This window comes from Equus caballus, chromosome 8 (assembly GCF_041296265.1).
Source record: "Equus caballus isolate H_3958 breed thoroughbred chromosome 8, TB-T2T, whole genome shotgun sequence".
NCBI classification, from domain to species: domain Eukaryota; kingdom Metazoa; phylum Chordata; class Mammalia; order Perissodactyla; family Equidae; genus Equus; species Equus caballus.
This window is the reverse complement of record NC_091691.1, coordinates 29,009,358-29,029,356: the sequence shown is the minus strand read 5'-3', so window position 1 is coordinate 29,029,356 and position 19,999 is coordinate 29,009,358. Positions and strand designations below refer to the sequence as shown.

The following is a 19,999-nucleotide window of genomic DNA, read 5'->3' as shown; positions in this document are numbered from 1 at the left end:
CGTACGAAATCTCGGTTTTCGTTGGCGAGGATCTGAAACCTCGGCGAGCCGGGCTCAGATTTCGCTTTTGAAACCCTCTGATCGGTAACGTCGCCGCCATGTTGCCCCACTGACAGCGGAAGCAGGTGCCGGGCCAGACTTCCGGGGCGGCACCGGAAGTCCCCGGCGGGCTGGGTGGCGGCGGGCCCGTCCAATGGGGCCGCTCGCGGGGCGGGCCGAGGCGGCCAGCTGGGCCGGTATCGCGAGAAGGGCGGCGGCGGCGGGGCAGATCGGCTGAGCTGGCGGCGGCGGGAGCATGGAGGGCGCGGGCAGCGAGCGGGCGCCGCTGCTGGGCGCGCGGCGGGAGGCGTTCGCCGGCCGGCGCGCGGCGTGCGGCGCCGTGCTGCTGACGGAGCTGCTGGAGCGCGCCGCCTTCTACGGCGTCACGGCCAACCTCGTGCTGTTCCTGAACGGCGAGCCGTTCAACTGGGAGGGCGCGCAGGCCAGCCAGGCGCTGCTGCTCTTCATGGGCCTCACCTACCTGGTGTCGCCGTTCGGGGGCTGGCTGGCCGACGCGCGGCTCGGCCGGGCGCGCGCCATCCTGCTCAGCCTGGCGCTCTACCTGCTCGGCATGCTGGCCTTCCCGCTGCTGGCCTCGCCCGCCACGCGGGCCACGCTGTGCGGGGCCCAGCGCCCCACGCGCCTCCGCAACTGCTCGGCGCCGCCCTGCGCCGACGCGCCCACCCGCTACTGCGCGCCCGCCGTGCTGGCCGCGCTCGCGCTCGTCGGCCTGGGCGTGGGCGCCGTCAAGGCCAACATCACGCCCTTCGGCGCCGACCAGGTGAGCGCGCGGGGCAGGGGCGCAGGGGGCGGGGCGCACGGGCCGGCCGGGCGGGCAAGGGGACGGCCCCTGTCCCGCCCCGGGGCTGCGTGCCCACGACCGAGGAGGCCTGCGGACGCGTGAATCCAAACGCGAGCGGGACAGGCTGGGATAGGCGCTGGGGAGGCGCGCGGCACGCGGATGGTGGCGAGGGGGCCTGACCTCCTTTCTACGGAGAGGGCCATTTGAAAGTGATGACGGGAGTGGCTGCGAATAGAGGGGTCTTCCTTCCTATGGAGGGGCCTTTTGAGCGGAGACCTGAAGGATGTCAAAGAAACTTTGGGGGTGGGGTATCAGCAGGTGCGAAGGCCCTGGGGCAGGGAAGAGAGGGGCGCCCTTGTTGCTACTGTAGTAGCTGAAGTGGCAGTCATGTTGCAATACATAAACGTATCAAGTCAACGCGTATTCGCTCCACAAACTCACCCAACGTTGTGTGTCCACTATATTCCAAGAAAAAAGAACTGGGAAGAAAAGTGGCAGGCAGGAGCCAGGTCCTTTAAGGCTCGTAAAGTAGTTCGAGATGCGATTTGAATCCACTAGGTAGGCCTTATGGGTTTTGAGCAAGGGAGTAACAGGATCTGATAGTGTTTCCAGCACAGGGGCCTGGCACCTGCGGCCTGCCAACCCAATCTGGTCTACTTCCTGTTTTTGGAGGGCCCACAAGCTAAGAATAACAATGGTTCTTAGGTTTCTAAATGGGAGGATAAAAGTAAAAATATTTTGTGACAAGTTTATGAAACTCAGATGTCAGTTTCCCTAAATAAAGATTTATTGGAACACACTCCTGTTTACGTATCGGCCACATCAAGGCTGATTTCACAGCACAGTAGCAGAATTGAGTAGTTGTGACCTGGACTAGGTGGTGTGGGAAGTGATGACAGCAGGCGTGCCAGGTAGGGGTGTGTGTCACTGGCCAGGCGAGGAGTAGAGATTTGGACTAGCATGTAGGCAGTGGACGTGGAGTGGGTGGCCTTAGGGGGAGTTATGGAGGGATAGTGGGCAGGAATTGCTGGTAGATCATATATGAGCAATAGGGGCGCTAACGCCTAGGTTTTTGTGCTAAATTCCCATGTGATTGCTAACATTTACTGAGAGCTTCCTATGCACCAGGCCCTGTGCTAAGTACTTTGTTAGCCTACACGACATGTCTGCTGTTATTGTGCTCATTTTACAGATGAGGAAACTGAGGCTTGAGAGGTTAAATCATTTGCCCAAAGTTACACAGCTGGTATGACTGAGCCAGGATGCAAGAGCCCATCCTTTGAATCTGAGCTTTAACCATACCTGTGTAGGGCTATCCGTTACACCTTCTAATGATGTTGGCAGTAATAGTTGCCTGATGTCCTGGATTCTTCCTTCTCTGTACGACGGAATGTGTGTCACATACTTGAACTCATTTGAGCTCCTCATGTGAGTCCTACACTGGTGTTCCTGATGAGGAAATGCAGATGCAAAAAGAGGTTATTTCCTTGTCCTATAGGTAGTGAGTGGTCAAGCCAGTGTTTGAGTCCAGGTATGTCTTAATCTGTAATGTAACTGCTGCGCCAAGATGGGCATTCTGTGATCTGACGGCCCAGGTGTGAGGCTTTGGCTTGGGGGCCGGGGATGGGGGAGGGGCACACACCACAGTGAAGACACCACACTAGGAGCACGGTTTTCCATTTAAAGACCAGGCCACGTGACCGAAGGGCGGTATGAGTGTTTGTTTTGCCCGAGTGTACCCACTGCTCTTCCTACACTATCTTATCCCAGCCTCACAACAGTTTACGTCCTGTAATTGTCCCTGTTTTACAGGAAACAGAGACTTAGAGGGTTTGACCTGCCCAGGGCCACAGCCAGCCAGGGCTCTGGGTTTGGACCCAGGCAGTGTGACTTAAAAGTTAGTGCACTCCAGAAGATGAGAGATGAATAATTAATATTTCTTAAAAGAATGAATGGTCCTCTAGAAGTTTTCTAGAATGCATGGCAGAATATGCACTCTTGATGCGTAATTAAATGTGGCCATAAAAAGAATGCTCTGTTCTACAAGGTAACTGGTCTGATCTCTTTAAATACAGCATTGCAATGAAAAAAAGAAGGATATTAGAGAAACTTGGCAACCAAATGCAATCTGTGCTTCGTGGTTGGATCCCCAATTTTTTTAAGCCATTTTTTGGGGACAGTTGAGATGATTTGATTATAGACCACGTTAGATAAAATTGCACTGATGTTAAGTTTCCTGAGTGTGATAATGGATTGTGGTCATGAGAAGAATGGCCTTATTTTTAGGACATTCATGATGAAATCTTTGGGGTGAAAGATGATGCCACTTACTTTTAAATAGTTCAGTCTAAAAGAGTATTTCGTATATATATATATAAAGAAAAAGAACTGAGCATCTAAGTGAAGGGTGTAGAATGTATGTTGTACTATTCTGTCAGCTTGTCTATAAGTTTAAGATTTTTTAAATGAAAAGTTAGGGAGATGTCCAGCAACTGATGGTGGGTAGAGCAGGTGTAGTCCTTCATCGGCAGTAAAAAGAAGGAAGCGCTGATGCGTGCTCCACCGTGGATGAACCTTGAAAACGTCGTGCCGAGTGAAGGATGCCAGGCACGAAAGACCACGTATTATATGATTTCACTTACGTGACGTGTCCAGAGCAGGGAGACTCATGAAGACCGGAAGACCAGTGGTCACCAGGGGTCGGGAGGGGGGGAATGGGAGTGACTGGAGGGAGCAGGATTTCCTGTTGGTGTGATGAGAATGTGGACTTGCCCAGTGCTGATGATCGTACAGCTATGAATAGACTAAAAACCACTGAGTTGTACATTTCAAAAGGGTGAATTTTTTAGTATGTATATGAATTGTATCTCAGTGAAAACACATTTAGAAGGAGAACGTTAGTACCCTTATGCCAGGGTGCTGGCAGGTCTCTGAAGGGGATTTCGAGGTGGTCCCTCCAGGGTTGCTGGCTGCTGCCTGGAGGGAGGTGTGGCTCTGAGCCTGAAGCCTGCCAGAGCTGTTCTTCAGGACGGGTTAGTCGACTCCTAGCCCTTCTCATTTTAAGTAAATCTACTTGTATTTTTACAGTACGTTTTATGCTTCTCTGTTCTCATCTCCGCCTCCAGTGTGGGGCCTTTAGGAAACATTCTGAGTGAGAGATAGATGAGGTCAGGCTGTGCAGTTTTGAGAAGGAGGCCTGGGCTGACTTTTGAAAGAAGATGATTAAGTAGCTGAAAATTCCAAGGGTGATCTATTTTGATGTAAATCCTGTCAGCCCCGTATTTTCCCCCAGTGCTTAACGTTTTTCAAAGGTCACAGTCATTCTTTTTGGATGGAGTGCGTATTTGAAATAGTGAACTGAAAGAAAAAAAAAACTTCTTACTTTACAGATAAAGGAACCAAACGATACATTTTTTTTTTCTAGAGGAGAAAAACTTGCACTCGTGTGCATTTTAAGGAATTTTTCCGAATCAGCCAACTATTTGACTCTCTGTGCACAATTCTGCTCTTTTTCACTCTTCTCCTGTGGATTGACTGCAGGGTGTCTTGACCAGTCACGTGAAGAGCCTGTTTGCCCTTGGCTGCCTCGGGCACCAGGCAGCTGTGCAGATGGTGATGTAATGTGTCTGGTACGCCAGGATGGCTGCGCCCGCCGCCAGGGCCTGAAGGCATGTGATCTGCAGTTGACGCGAGCCAGCTTCCCATTTGTTACACAGAATCACTGGTCTGTGGTTATTTAGGGCCTTAGTAATAGGCTTAGGTTTTTGAAGTGATTTTGGTGAATTACTCTTGGGAGTTCAAACAAGTTGACTGCCAAGTTTACCCAGGATGCTGTGTGCAGTGCCACTGCCGATAATGGAACGGCCCCGAGATAGTTCACTTAATAGGCAAATTAAGTCTGTGTTAATTTTAGATATCATATTCACTGGCCCTCTTCCCTTTTAAGCTTGCCTCCATCCCCCAAGTACTCATTTTTATATCTTTAGTTATATTTTCTCTGTAACCATTCCTCTGCTCACAATTTTTCTTGCTTCTGGTCCGTCTACAGGATACCGTGTATATGTCCAGTTTAGTGGTTTAAATGCATCGTGTCCCCGTGAAGAACTGTCTGTCTCAGAAATACCTGAAATTCTCAGGAGAGGTTGTTTATTCGGTAGTCATGCTAGCGTTTGGTCTGGGGCCTCTGTTCAGTAGGTAGGAGACAAGTTGAAGCTCCCCTCAGAACATGTGGTTTATTTAAAACTCAGATTTTTAGTTCAAGGTGGTGGTTACCATATAATTACTTAAAGCATATTACTTGCCAACACAGTAGCGATGTTTAATCATTTTGGATTAAAACATAATTTTTTTTGAGGAGCACAGGATTTTGATTGTGTATTTTACAGTTGTACTTTAATCTTAAAAAATAGGTTAAAATGTCATATCAGGTAACGTGAGCGCTGAAAGGATGCTTTTTATATTGCGTAATTCGTTGTTTTGGCCCCATTGAAAACTTCCTTTGTCCTTTAGTGGAGGAGATTGCCCTGTGGATCAGAATTCAGATCTGTCACTGGCACGGAAATTGTTCAGCCTTCTCATAATCTGTAACTTAAGGACAAGACAGCAGAAGTTCCTAAGACAGCAAGACTAGGCAGTCTTTGTATGCGACCCAGCATCAGCCTTTAGAGTAAGTTTGTTTAAAAATTTATGAAATGAAACTGACCAGAAATGGCTCTGGCTAGTATAGCGCCCACTCGCAGTGTCCATGTGATGTGCAGATCCAGGTGGGAATGGGAGTGATGGGGCGCCCGGCTCCACGTCACTGTCGCCGACACGATGGACTCCATTTAAGTAGTTTTGTGCAGAATGTACACCTAGAAATTGCTTGTGTTTGTCTAAGTTCGGGAGCCTTCCAGGAACCTCTATCCTTATCAGAATTTCTCCTGATTGCATCGATAGCCTTCCTAATCTAAAAATAGCTTGTGGTTTTAGCTTCTGTCTGTGGATTCCTCTTTGCTTCAGATTTATCAAGGCGTGGAACTATGTAGCTGTGAATAGAAATCCCTTGGGAAGTTGTTTAAAATGCGTATTCCTGGGCTCCAGCTCCAGAGATGATAAGTAGGTAGGTCTGGAATGTGGGTCCTGTGAATCTTTATTTTTAGGGAGCATTCCAGGTGTTTCCAAAGCAGGTGGCTCACAGATGGTCCTTGAGAAACTCTCTCAGATGTGTTGGATTTAAGCATAATTAAGAGAAACACTACCTGGAATCTGTAATAATTAAAAGTGTAGGACAGTTTTTTCATCAGGGGACCCTTGAATGTATCTGTAAACTGCATTTTGATTGTGCTGCATTTCTTAAAGACTGTGATGATAATAGTAATTGTATAAAAAAATGTATCATATATATGAAAACATGGCATAAATTTTTCATCCTTGAAGATGACCACACGTTTCTAAGTCTTTCCCTCCCTCTTATTTTAGGTCAAAGATCGAGGTCCAGAAGCCACAAGGAGGTTTTTTAATTGGTTTTACTGGAGCATCAATCTGGGAGCGATCGTCTCGCTCGGAGGCATTGCCTACATTCAGCAGAACGTGGGCTTTGTGAGCGGCTACCTCATCCCCACTGTCTGCATCGGCATCTCTTTTGTGGTCTTCCTCTGTGCCCAGGGCTTTTTCATCACCAAGCCCCCCGATGGCAGCGCCTTTACTGATGTGTTCAAGATACTGGCCTATTCGTGCCGCCCCCGGAAGCGAGTTGGAGAATGCGGCCATAGTGGGTGAGTGCTGAATTCTTATCACAGGCTCCATTTGATAGGACTTGCTCGTCGCTATAAATGAAGTTCTAGCCCGTGTCTGTCGTGTGGCTTATTATGTGCAGCGCTCTGGGCTGAGTGGTTTACGTGTCTCACCCTTTGACCTCACGTTGGCTCAGGGAGGCGGGTGGAGGTTGTCGTCTCCGTCATAAGGACAGACCAGTGGCCTGAATCGCAGCTGGTGCTTCTCACCTTTAACCTGCACTTGACCTTCCTCGCACCGCTGGCACGGGTGGAAGCCCCAGCCCCTTGGTTGTAGAAAGATGATGAAGAGAAGTCTGCAGAGGGCACAGAGGAGACACTATCATACTCTATACATTTCCTTGTTATTTTAAAAAGCTGTGGAATTTATTTGAATGAAAAACCAAGCAGTTGCTTACTTTGTAAGTACCTCTCCGTGCTCTTCTACAGTAAGCTGCTGCTTCTCACTTCTGGGTCAGCGCTGGAGGGGTCAGCAGGGGCCCTGGTATGCAGTGGTCACTTCAGCTGCTCTTTGACAGAGGGTGTAGTAGCAGAATTTTGAGATGCAGGTAGGGTAACTCCATCATCCAAATTGGTGCAGGACTTGCCCTGTTTTAGCACTGTCAGTCCCACGAACTGTGGTTTTCAAGCTGAAACCCCCACCTCCTCGGGGAGTCCCACAGTCCTGGGCAGACCGTGACACACAGTTGGTTACCCCAGGTGCAGGTTAGTAAAGAAAAGTCCAGAACTTAGCCCAAGAAGGGACCTCGGAGGCTTTTTGTTCTTTATTGAAGTATGATTTACATGTAGTAAAATGCATCTCTTTTAGCTGTGCAGTTCTGGGATTAAGCACCGTGAAGTCAGGGTACAGAATATGTTCATCACCCCAGAAAAGCCCTTGGGATCCTTAGTAGTCAACCTGCTCAGGGAATATTTTTATCGGGGTCTGCATTATCGATGGACAGTTAGTCCCTGAGCCGGAGGTTGGCTACTCGGCCATGCGGAGCTGCCTGCCTCTCAGTCCAGCACGCTTGTTGTTGGATGGCACCAGTTGCTGGAATGTTCTTCTGCAGGCCAGCCCCTACATGGGCCTCCTCGTGACTTCTCTGCACGTGTCTTATTTATGTCCTTGGAATCGTGATGAATGTCTAATGTTCCTTCCTTGTAGATTTACAGCTGTACCAAAACAGTACTCATGGCCCTGCTCCTTTGCTCCGGGTTAAATGTCTGGTTTCTCAGCTGTCCCTGCGTGGGGTTCCCGCAGATCTCCTAACTGTCCTGGTTGACCTGGACATTCTGATGGGTCAGTGTGGCATTCAGCCTCAGAATTCCAAACTCCATGTGGTGAGACCACACTAAAGGCTTCTTAAAAATTAGATCAGCACAGCCTCAGCAGCAGGCGCGAGTGCTTTCCCGGGCCTTATTCTAGTTAGGAAAAGCAGGGTTTCACATTCTGGAGGTTTATTCTGTGGACAGAATACCCATTAGCAAAATACATCCTTTTGAAGGAACAGCCCTTAAAGTTTCAGCATGTCTGTGTGGGTGGTACCCGGTAGACATTTCTGCAAGAAGTGCCGTTGCATTGTGGACATTTGGGGGTTTTAATGCACAAAGGGCAAGGTGAGGACGGTTTGGGCTTCCATTTACTGAGGACTCTGATTTCCCTTTAGGTTTGTTTTTGGAGGTCTTCTTTGGCACAATTAAGGAAAAAACGACTAGCTTGGAGAAAAGTCAGTGGTCTAGAGAATTCTCAAACTGTGCTCTCCTTATGCACAAGGTCCAGGCTTTGTGACTTTGGGCAGGTTAGTGACCTTGCCAAACGTGTGTTTCCTTTTGGACAGTGGAGAGGGACTCGCCCCATAGGATCATCGTGAGGCCTCAGTGAGCTGTGTGCAATGTTCTTAGCAGGACGCCTGGCCCAGGGTTAACACCTGGTCGATGGTAACTTCTTAATGAGGATGCTTTCACAGAAGGTCGGCTCCAGAAGCCCAAGGAAGCCCAGCATTATCCAGCATTTTCCTTATTTCTGGCATTCATTTCGTCTGGCGACTGCCTGTTTCTTTTTGGTCTAGGTTGATGTCTGTTTTGAAGATGATTTAGTGCTGATTTGTTTTTTAATTAATTTTTTTTTTTTTGAGGAAGATTAGCCCTGCACTAACTAATGCCAATCCTCCTCTTTTTGCTGAGGAAGACTGGCCCTGAGCTAACATCCGTGCCCATCTTCCTCTACTTTATACACGGGACGCCTGCCACAGCATGGCTTTTGCCAGGCAGTGCCAAGTCCACACCCAGGATCCGAACCGGCGAGCCCCCGGCCACCAAGAAGCAGAACATGCAAACTTAACTGCTCTGCCACCGGGCCAGCCCCTAATGTTGATTTTAAATGAGGAATCCATGAATATCTGTTCAGTTCATCAGACCAGAGTGGAAATAGTTTTAACCCTTTTTTGAGACATAGACCTCTGAGCTGAGAATCTGAGAACCAGTGGCCCTCCTCCCGGGAGAATGCACATAGCTGTGCATCCAGCCCCTGCAGACAGTCCTGGGGAGCACAGGCCTCCTGAAGCTGGGGCGCTGCGGCTTTCTGGGTTCTGTCTGTGTTCTGTGTCACTGTGGCCGTGGCTCCATGTTAGACCCTTGTATGTTGCAAAATAATATACTAACCATTTATGTGGATTAGGTCAAGTTTTACGTGCATATTGACTAAGCAGTTTTAAAATATTTTAAAGATACAAAATAAAAGTAATATAACCAGTAACCTGTATGAATGATTCTATGTGTCAAAATGGATTTGTTATTTGACATTTAAATGTTTTTAGAAAAACACATGTAGTATGATATAGTAAACCACTGATAGTGTCTATGTTAGGTACACAAGGACTTTTAATTTTTGGCCAAAATAATAATAATAATTGGAGAAGCTATAAATGTTTTCAAATGAACGTATGAATAATATCTTTGGAACTTCGAGGTCCACTCTGAGTGTGTTTTTTCTGATTTTTTTCCCCAGTAGACTAAGCTACATAAGGACAGGAAACATATCTTTTTACGTTTATTTTTGTGTCCCCAGCACCCAGTTAGAATGGAACTGGGCGTATATTCAGTGCTCAGTCAACATTTGCTGAATTGAATGTAGTTTATCTCCAAAATTTGGCTAAAATGTTGTTACAGTTTTCAGTTTTTCCCCTGCTCTGAAAGTTCAAATTAAAAATGTCAATATTATAAGACAAAAACGATGTAAAATAGTGACAACTCAGTTAAGTGGGATAGGAGTTTATAAACTAGAAAGCAGACAATTGCCATTTATATCTGAGTCCCAGAATTGGAAGCAATCTTAGTGGTAATTATCTGCTGATATTTCTGGCTTTCGAGAATAGTGTGCAATTAAAACAATTTTTTTTCTTTCTATTTTACCCCTAAGAACCTTAGAACATGTTTCTCTGTCAGAATGTTTTGAGCTAGGAAAGATCTTGGAGCTATGTGCTGAGACCTGTTCATTTTACAAATAATGAAACAGGCCCTGAGTAAGCAAGTGAGCGAAGCTGCCGATACAAGAGCCAGGACCCAGAGGCCTGCCTTCTTGACTATGACCAACAGACCTGAGAGAGGGCGATGCCTTTGAGTCGGGAGCAGAGCGCAGGTGGTGTCCTGCCTTGGGCAGGGCCTCAGTCTGCAGCCAGGACTGCCTGGGTTCGAGTCCGGCCCCAGCTCTCTGGCTTTGTTGCCTTGGGCATGTTCCTTACCTCTCTGTGCCCTGGCCTCCCTCTCTGTGCAGTGGGGCTGGCAGGAATATCCTGGTGCCTCCTAGGGTTGTGGTCAGGGTTGACGAGTGAGCACTTAGGCAGGAGCATGGTGCACACTGAGCACCTGATGTCACCTGCGACCAGGTAACCTGGTTGTTATCGTCATCACGAGCATTGTCCCTCCCCTCTCAGCTTTCCCCACCAGAACAGAGCCCGTCCTGCAGTTTACATAAACCGTTACCGTTTTATTAACAGTGTTGGTATTAGTTGTCAAGTCTTGACATTTTCCAGACAATGCAGCACAATTTTTTCTCAAATACTAGTGCAGTGATGTAGCTGACGATGTCGAGGTCAGCTCCAGATGAAACTGCAGGCTTTGCTCAACACAGGGGGTTGTTGACCAGTGTGACCACAGCCAGGGGTGAGGTCAGCCCAATTCAGACTGTGATCAGACTGCACCTCTCAGCCTTGTTACAATGACAGGGGCCCCGATTGCACCTTGACTAGACAGTCCTTTTGTCAGTGTTTCAGTAGATTTTGCAATGTGTAGGAATAATCTTAGTAGCTATGTTTGGTGTGTACAATTAGTAACTAATAGAAAGAAGTTAGAGCAAATTCAAGACAGCAAGCTGGTTTCCTACCTCCAAACTTAATATGTTACCAGATAATTGATTTCTGGGGGTGGAAGAAAACTAATTCCTTCATTTTATTTCCCAAAGTGAAGGCATTGGAGTCTTTCAGCAATCTTCTAAACAAAGTCTGTTTGATTCATGTAAGATGTCTCGTGGAGGGCCATTTACAGAAGATAAAGTGGAAGACGTGAGAGCTCTTGTCAAGATTATCCCTGTTTTCTTGGCTTTGATTCCTTACTGGACAGTGTATTTTCAAGTGAGTGGTGACAACCAGGTTTACTTTCCTTTCTCTCCCATGGAATGTCCCCCGGCACTGGTTAGGGCCATCGCTAGAGTACAAGGGTTTCATGATTTCCGTGAGTCTAGGATCTTGCAATCTTGTTTCTAGTTAAGGACTCATTTTTGCTGATTTAAATATTTTGAAAACCTTTTCAAAAAAGAAGCTGAGAACAGATATGCTTCTGCTTTTCCAAGCCCTCCTTTTATTTTGATTTCTTGTTTGGATAACTGTTACTTTTTTTTCAAAGTTGGTCTCCAGACGCCTTTTGTGATGACCACGTAATGGACTTGTCTCTTTCACACCTGAGCCCTTGGTGTCTCAGCACAGGGTGGGCGGGGGCGGGCGGCACGCGGGACGTGGCTGAGGGGCAGAGCTGTTCACGTGTAACGACTCTGCTTTTTACACCCAGATGCAGACAACGTATGTTTTACAGAGTCTTCATTTGAAGATTCCGGAAATGTCCAATATTACAACCACTCCTCATACGGTGAGAACAACTGACATGATCTGGAAATTGTCACTTGGGGCTTATGTGACAAATAGATTCCTTCTGCCAGTCGTAGATACTTTATAAATGTTAGCTTGAACTTAAAGCATTCTTATTGAAATGGAGTTTTTACTTATCTTGGAGATTTTTTCCATTGGCTTTGTTATTTACTAGGTCCATGTCAATTAAACATTAGTTAATATTTTCACCTGATTCTTCCCCCGCCTTAAATCGCAGAAAAACAAATGCAAATCCATTTAGAAATGAAAGTGTTTCCTCAGTTCCAGTGTCTTGAAGCTGAGACTTTTTCCCTAGGAGGTTATACTTTGTAGAAATGAACTGTTCTTGAAATAAGGTTTTCCCATTTGGACATTAGTTATATAATAAGTAACTACTCACATTGCAGGAAAATAAACACGTGGCCTGTGATTTTCCAATTCTAGTTTCCGGCAGCCTGGCTGACCATGTTCGATGCGGTGCTCATCCTCCTGTTAATTCCCTTAAAGGATAAGCTGGTTGATCCCATTTTGAGAAGAAATGGCTTGCTCCCATCATCCTTAAAAAGGATCGCTGTTGGGATGTTCTTTGTGATGTGTTCTGCCTTCGCTGCCGGTAAGATGCCGTTTCGGCCTCATTTCTGCTGACGTCGGGGTGGTGAGTGGCTCAGAGTCTAGTGGTCGCCCCTGATGGTGCTCCCCCTTACTCAGGAAGCGCGTGGACTTGAGAAGAGAACGTATGTGGACTGTTTTAAACCTGAGTGCTGTTCATTTTCTAGTTTTTCGTTACATGAAGTTTAAGGTTTTCTTCCTAAGGGTTGTTGTTTTTCTTCTAGAACTAAAACCAGTGAAGTGCCTTGGAAGGGATTTGTGCATTGAATCAAGGGGTGCGTCCTCTCCCTGTGGATCCAGACCGTAGACAGCTGTTGAGTGCTGATGGATGGGTTTCTATAAGTTGAGGTGTTACATGATTAAAGATGTGCATTCACCTGAGCTTAATAGGGTCCAGTCTGCCCCTGAACTCTTTGCACATTTATGTAAAATTTCACGTGCATTTTCCTGGGGAGAAAGGTTTTATGAAATAGGTTCATGACCAGCCCCCATCTCCTAGAAAAAAGAATGTGGTTAAGAACTAATGCCTGAGTATTCTAACACGAGCGAGGGGAATTAGCCTTTTGGGGGCTCCGTGCCCTTTTCATAGTTCTTATATTCTGAAATATAAGTTGAAATAGCTTGTGATAAAGCTGAGGTGTCACTGACTCTCACCCTCCTTTCGGGTTCTTCCTTCCTTAATATTTGAAAATTGTTGAACTGTGAAATAGCTTAGTTAGCTAACAAGAAAAGCTGCTATTCCTGAGTCAACTGTGTATCGTCTCGTGTTAGGAGGAATTTGACGTTAAGCGCTGCTGAGACGGAGTGCAGTAGTCTCCAGCAACACTCCATAGCAGCCTTCATCTGCTGTTGCCGAGCGAACATATTGATGCAGCACTTGATAGAGCTGAAGAAGTGAGTCCCTAGGAGTAAGCATCCATATTCCAGGGACTGGACAGCTCATGGACTGTGACGTTTTGTCTTTTTTTTTTTAAAAGGTTGTGTTTTTTTTTTTTTAAGATTTTATTTTTCCTTTTCCTACCAAAGCCCCCTGGTACATACTTGTATATTTTTAGTTATAGGTTCTTCCAGCTGTGGCATGTGGGACGCCGCCTCAGCGTGGCTTGATGAGCGGTGCCACGTCCGCACCCAGGATTCCAACTGGCGAAACCCTGGGCCTCCAAAGCGGAGCGCGTGAACTTAACCACTCAGCCATGGGGCTGGCCCCAATGACGTTTTCTCTTGATCAGATAGATAAAGTGAGGCTGTGTCTGAATGAAGTTCTCATGGTGTGCTTTCCCTGTAACTCCGTTTCTCTTCCAGTCCTGTGGCACGTGAGGGAGTAAGCAGGGCAAGTAAGAACTCAGTTACCACAGGATCTAATTGCAGGTTTCGTTAAGTGGAGTCAGCAGGCAGCAGGGCTGCCTGCAGGAACTGTCGTGGCATTGGGGATGTGTCTGTCTGTCTTGCCTCCTCTGAGCACCTGCCATGGGCTTAGCTTTGGCCTCAGCAACTCGTCTCGTTTCCAGGATTGGGGAGCCAGCCCTCTGTGCGCTGTGACCATGCTGTCACATGCCACGGAAGAGAGTCCTTGATCTCTCCCTGTGGGAAAGGAGATGTCCTTGGTCTCCCAGCACTTCCTAGTAGAATCCTGGGTTTCGGCTCCTTGAATACCATCTTCCTTGCAATTTCCTTAATGGCCGATGGCTCATGTGGGCTGCCCTGAGAAGCACGGGGGCATTCCGGTGGTTCTGTAGGTGTTTGTGCAGGAGCAGTTGGCAGACAAGTGGCTGTTGAGGATACCCAGTCAGGCACGGCAGTTCCAGCTTTTAAAAGTGCCTCCAACATGCGCGGTGGCTGCTCCAGTGCTGAGCAGTCAGGCTGCCTTTGAGTGGCTGCTGGCGCCTGGGGGCCCGGGTGCCTTGAGCAGTGAGCCTGTACAGTCTGAGGTTCAGCATCTCACTGTTCCCCAGAAAGGGAGACTGCCTGCTCTGCCTGCCTCCTTAAAAAGGCTTGCTTTGCTCAGTGGCCAGATATTGACAAGGAGCTTAGCTGTCACTGGTTGAAAGAGTTTAAATATCTCGTAACTTGACCTAAGCACAGTTTATTAAATTTAATCTAAACAGTGACCCAGGTTTCATGTAGTTTCACTTCCAGCTCTAGTGATGATTATTTAATTGGAACATTAATAAGCTTTAAGTAGAGACCTGAGACCATTATAGGAAACCAAAATTTTAATAGAAAAGAAACTTTTGCCTTGAACTTACTGCATTCATTAATAGTAAGTTTGCCGTTTAGCTGACTGCGTTCATCCCTGATAAGTCAGCATCCTCCATTTAGTGCCGTTCCTGCCGTAATAACTCCTTCAGACTGTCTCAGATGAGAATCAGGCGGGGGCAAGGGTTTCTCCACGTCTGCTTAAGAAAAAAAGAAGTATGTTAATTTGTCAGATTTCTTTCTCCCCTTAAAAAATTGTGTGTGTTAAATCAGTAGCGTAATAGACACCGGAGAAAAAGAAACCTTAGAAACATAAAGAAGAAAATAAAAGTCAACTAATGCCCCCAGAGCTGCTCACTCCTGGGGTGGCATCTGTCCAGTCTTGTTTGTGTTCTGTACGCGCACAGATGTACACCTTCTGTGTTTTTGCAAAAATGAAATCCTATTATGTAAGCTGATTTAAGCCTGGTTAAGAAAAAGTGTAAGAAAACCATAAAAGTATAATAAAAGCTGTGCATCTTAAGTATAAGGAGGTAAAAAACCCAAATACAGATGAGCCTGCGCACGCACATGTACAGTTAAGCACTCCTAATTCCATCACTTGAGTAATCCGCTATTGCAGTTCCGCAGATGCGCAGGAAAATCTATATGCAATGTGTGATAAGTATGTATTTATACTTCCTTTGTCACCTGCATTTTAAAAAAACCTCATGTATCACAAATATCATTCCATGTCAGACATTCATCTGAATCCTTTGTTGCTGAGTATTTAGTTTTAGTTTTTCACTATTATAGTAATCACTGCAGTGAAATTTCTTTACTTCTCAAATCCCTGGATGTGTAATCATTACATCCTTTTAAGGCTTTTGATGAATTTGACAGAATTATTCTCCAGAAAGACAGTAACTCCCACCTATCGTCCTGGGCTGATGGTACGGAGCATCCTCCTTAGCGGTCTGCTCCTCACACTTGGGCGTCGTGGGTGCTCTGCTCTCACAGCGGTTTCCAGGCAGGAGTCCACGCATGGGCTCCAGGGCCTGGAGAGCATCTGAAACGGAGGCAGAATCGTCTGAGGACCTTTCTGGGTCATAGCTTTCCTTAGAAAAGAGCTAAGGACCACTGGTCTACAGCACTTTCTAAAAATGATTATTACACAGTCAATCCATGGTCATTAGAAATATGGAGATAAAAGTCGGGGAGACCTAAGTGCATCCGTCATCCCACCGTCCCACAATGACCACTACAACTATGTTTAAGTCCTGGAATGTTTTCTGTTACGGCTAAATGACTTTTTTTTTGAGACCAGTGAAATAAACTCTTCACACAGTTTATAACCTACTATTTTTGTGTACTAGGTACATACCATTTTTCCATGTCAGTAGTTATAATTCTCCTGTTAAATATGATGGTTAGTTCCGGTCTGTCCTTACTGCAGACAGTGCTCTGTGCACCTTGCACATCCGTTTGTTGTGCACGTGCTCATTGCCTCCTTGGCTGGAGCACTCGGCGTGGGAGAGCAGAGCAGAGAGTGCGATGTGCACAAAGGCTGATCTGACAGCATCTTCCTTCCTCTGCGTTCATCTGCTCCTATCTGAAGGGTTACAGCCTGCTTTGTCTTTGCTTTAACGTATATTATTAGTGATGTTTAAGATTTTTTTCCCCAGATTTATCAGTCAGTACATTCTGTGTGCAGGTCATGTGTTATGCCCCATTTTCTAGTGGGTTTTTCTTATTATTGATATGTAATCAATTGTTACTATTCAGAACTTTATCTCATCTCAGGAATTTTTCTCTCTTTTTTTCATTTTCCCTTTAATTTATCTGTGATATGTTGCAGAGTTTTCTTTTAGATCCTATACATTTTATGTAGGGTTTATTCCTAACTGCTTTGTGTATTTTGGTTTCTCATACATGGGATTTTTAACAAGTTGAGGTTCAGTGAATTATTTTCAAAAGGTAGCTCATCTCATCTTCAGATAACATAGTTTCTTTTCCTCCTTTGTGACAATTCTACCTCTTTTTCTCTTTGTTGGGCAGTGTTGGCTAGACTTTCTCTAAGCTGTGGGTGACGGTGGTGGTAACCTCCGTCGCCCCCGCCTTTAAAACGGGTGCCCCCAGCAGCTCCCTGTGACGTTCGACGTTTACCATTGACCTTAGTTTGAAATATCTGTTCGTGATGATGTTAAATATCTCACTTTTGTTTCAAGTTTACTGAGTATTTTTGGCAGAAGTGAATGTTGAGTTTTTCTCGAATATCTTATGTTGGTTTCCAAGAGGATCACATGCCCGCCATGTTTTTATTTATATTAACTCCTGATACTTCACTGTCCTCGCATTTCTAACATAAACTGTTAAAGGGCTGACTTGGCTGGTTTGGCTGGAATCTGCTGCTGTGCGTCTCTGTTCCTAACTGATGTCAGTCCCTGGTTTGGTGTCAGGGTTACTTAACTTCATGAGAGGAGTCGGTCAGCTCCGTACTTCTGTAGGCGGGAGAGTGTTGTCACAGGGTGAGGATCATCTGTCTGCTGCCTGGAACATGACATCAGGCCATTTTGGTTTCTCTTGAATTACTTAAGCCCTCCATTTTTTAATGTCCTGAGTAAATTGTTTATTGCGTTTTAGAAAAATTATTAGAGCGGAGATAAAAATAGTCTTAAATAAATCTGTGCGTGTTTCCTTCCTCGTTTTCTAGTTTCGTGTATGTGTGTGCTCTTGATCAGAATCTCCAAAACTGTGCCTTTTTTGATTGTTCCGTAGGAGTATCTCCCGAATTTATCAGTTTAACTGTTTCTGTGTTTTCTGAGCGAAGAATGAAGAGATTAATGTCTTTCTATTCCCTTGGGTTTGCTTTGTGACTCTCATTTCTGGAGTTAAATTCTTCACTTACTTTTCCTTGTTCTTCTCTTTAGCCGTGAAAACAGGTAAGGGTATGACTTTGCCTGTTTCCTGCTGCTTTCTCACAGAGTCATGTGCTGGGTGTTTGCTTTGTTGGGTCCGAAGAATATTGAAACTGTAGTTTTTATTTCCTTTTTGATCCAAGAGTATTTCAGAGAATGTTTTCATTTCGTAGTGTTGATGTTTGTGTTGGTCCATTTGGTAGTGACGCCTGGTTTCATCATGGAGTTGGGAGAGAGCACAGCTTTATAATTCCTGTGTTGGGAGCTCAGGGCTTCCTTTTGGGTCCAGTAGCACTTTGTCAGCATGTTGCCTGGTGCTGGATGGGGTGGTCCTCGTCTGCTGTAACACTGCAGGCTCTGTTGATCAGATCCTTGTTGGCAGAGCTCCTCGTGCCTCCAGGGCTCTGAGGGTTGCGGGGGTGAGCGCACTGTCCAGGAGGGCTGTGGTCTGGGCTCAGTCTGATGAGTGGGAGGCAGGGCCCGTGCAAACCCTCTGAACACTGGGGTCTGTTGGAGTGAAGCCCCGTGAGGCACAGATCTCGTGTCTGTTCACTTCATTCAGTGAAGCGAACTGAGCTGAGCTCTTGTGTCCATGAAGTTCAGGGCTAGGTTCGTCTTTGGGTCTCCAGTTTGCGACCCTCGCACCAAAGTCTTGTTTTCATCTCCTTGTTCTCACAAGGACCAAGAAGTGTGTTTCAGTCAGGTCCTCGCTGTGTTCCCAGCAGATGATGGTGTTTTACATAATGTCAACATTTATGGCTCATGTTTTCTCTGGGGATTGTATGCGTCGTCCATAGAAGAGCCCTTTGGAAGGGAGGCGGCACATGTGGCATCCTTCAGACCCGGGTTTGAAGCCCAGACTTGCTGCTAGTTGAGTCTCCAAGACTCAGCATCCTCGTCTCTGCGGGACCCAGGTGTTATTTCTCTCTCTGGTTGTGAATAATAATGAGATGGTGCCTGTAAGGGAGCAGGGAGCAGGGATGCGTGTTAACACCAGAAGCACTCACTGAATGGCCCGTGGGTTATTTCAGGGTTCTGCTGGCTCTCTCTTGCCCTGGTGTCCCGGGTGTCCCCCCTCCTTCTCTGTGCTCTGCCCCGTGCGTCTTGGCCGCCCTCCCTCTTCCTCACAACCTCGCGTTGCGTCAGCTTCCGTGCCTCGTCTCGTCCACGGCGTTCGGTTTGTTTATTTGACCTGCTGTGGGTTATGCCTTTCATTGAGGATGTTGGCCCGTTCACGGCAGGGACTGCCCGTCGGTTATCCCAGCCTCCTCTTTCATGTTCGCTCATAATGATGCTATCCTGTTACTGATGGGTCACAACGGCCTCCTTCAGCCTGTCCCGTCTCCTCCGGAGCCTCCGTGTTGGTGCAGGACCGCCTTCCCCTCCCACAGCTGCTTCTGTCCGCTTCTCTTGGGCCGCGCCCCGGCCCGTGCTGTGCTGCAGCGTCCGCCACGCCTCGCCTCCTCCTAACAGTCCTGCCAGCGGGCAGCTTTTCTTTATTTCTTCATGTTCTCTTAGGTTGGTCTTGTTATGTGTGTCCCCCTTAGCACCCCTCAGTATCTGGTACCTTTCCCCCTCAGTCTTCACAAAGTCCGTGTTTTCTTGACGAATAAAGAGCACGGAGCAGATCCTGGCCAACAGTTTACTTCCCTCCTCTGCCAGAACTTTGCCAGGAGTCGATGTGATCTCTTCTCTTCATGTTACTTAGTCTACGTACTGTCCCCACCACACACACAGGATTGTTTGCCTTTCCTGTGAATGACTAAAGTCTTATCCAGTGCCAGGATTTATTCCGCAAAACAGGTGAGTGGGTCCCTCCCTTTAGACCTAACTGTGCACTTGAGTTGCACCCAAACCCTTCCGGCTGGAGGCCTCGTGGCTGGTGCAGCAGCCTGACAGCCGGAGCAGAACGGGCGGGAGCGGACTGGACCTCGGCGACCCAGAGGAAGCCCCCTGCACTTTCTCCTGTGCGTCTCAAGGCCTCCAGCCAGGTGGGAGCTGTTGCCCTGCCAGTGCTGCCAGTGGCCTGCCAGGGGGAGAGCTGTCACTTGTGCACAAGGCCTTGCCGCCACCAGCGTCTGACCGAGGTGGCCGCCGGGCCCTGCCATGCCTCAGAGGCCCGCTCCAGAGCAGCCAGAGCTCTGAGCAGCCTGCTCTGCTCATCTGTGTTTCTCAGTCGGAGGAAGGGTGAGGGCTGGGGTCCCTGAGCTCAGCTCCAGGGAGGAGGGCCAGGCTTTTGTTGGAGGCCTCTCCACCTCGGTCCTCTGGAATGGTTCCTCTCGGTTTGGACGCTTCACTTGAGATGAGGTTTGGGTGCAGGTTCCGGAGTTTCTCTTCTCTCCTCTCTGTCCAGCAGATCCTGGCCCTCGGCCCTCCTCACGCTCAGGGTTCTAAGCACGTGTGTCTTTATATGTCCATTAAATATCAGGGCCCGTTGTTTCATTTGCAGGTAGAATTCTTTAGAAACAAAACTTGGTGACATCTTCAACCTAAGAACTTGGTCCTACAAATTATCGTTTTTAAACTTTATTTTGATGTATTTTCTTGTTTTATAAAGAGTCG

The 19,999-nt window shown here is 47.2% G+C and overlaps 2 protein-coding genes across 4 annotated transcripts in view; one reads left to right on the top strand and one right to left on the bottom strand.

Annotated features, from left to right (window-relative positions):
- Positions 1–139, bottom strand: part of GLT1D1 (glycosyltransferase 1 domain containing 1) — a 100,522-nt gene extending 100,383 nt beyond the window's left edge. For all 3 annotated transcript variants that reach the window (XR_011441396.1, XM_023647333.2, XM_070275519.1), the window contains exon 1: positions 6–139. The gene's annotated coding sequence lies outside the window, so the exon portion shown is untranslated. The remainder of the gene's footprint in view (positions 1–5) is intronic.
- Positions 140–231: 92 nt separating this feature from the next.
- SLC15A4 (solute carrier family 15 member 4) overlaps positions 232–19,999 on the top strand; it is a 28,580-nt gene continuing 8,812 nt past the window's right edge. The window contains exons 1-5 of the mRNA XM_023647329.2: positions 232–820; positions 6,302–6,597; positions 11,057–11,225; positions 11,659–11,736; positions 12,180–12,348. Of these exons, the coding sequence (XP_023503097.2) occupies positions 296–820; positions 6,302–6,597; positions 11,057–11,225; positions 11,659–11,736; positions 12,180–12,348 (1,237 nt within the window). The 5' untranslated portion in view covers positions 232–295. The remainder of the gene's footprint in view (positions 821–6,301; positions 6,598–11,056; positions 11,226–11,658; positions 11,737–12,179; positions 12,349–19,999) is intronic.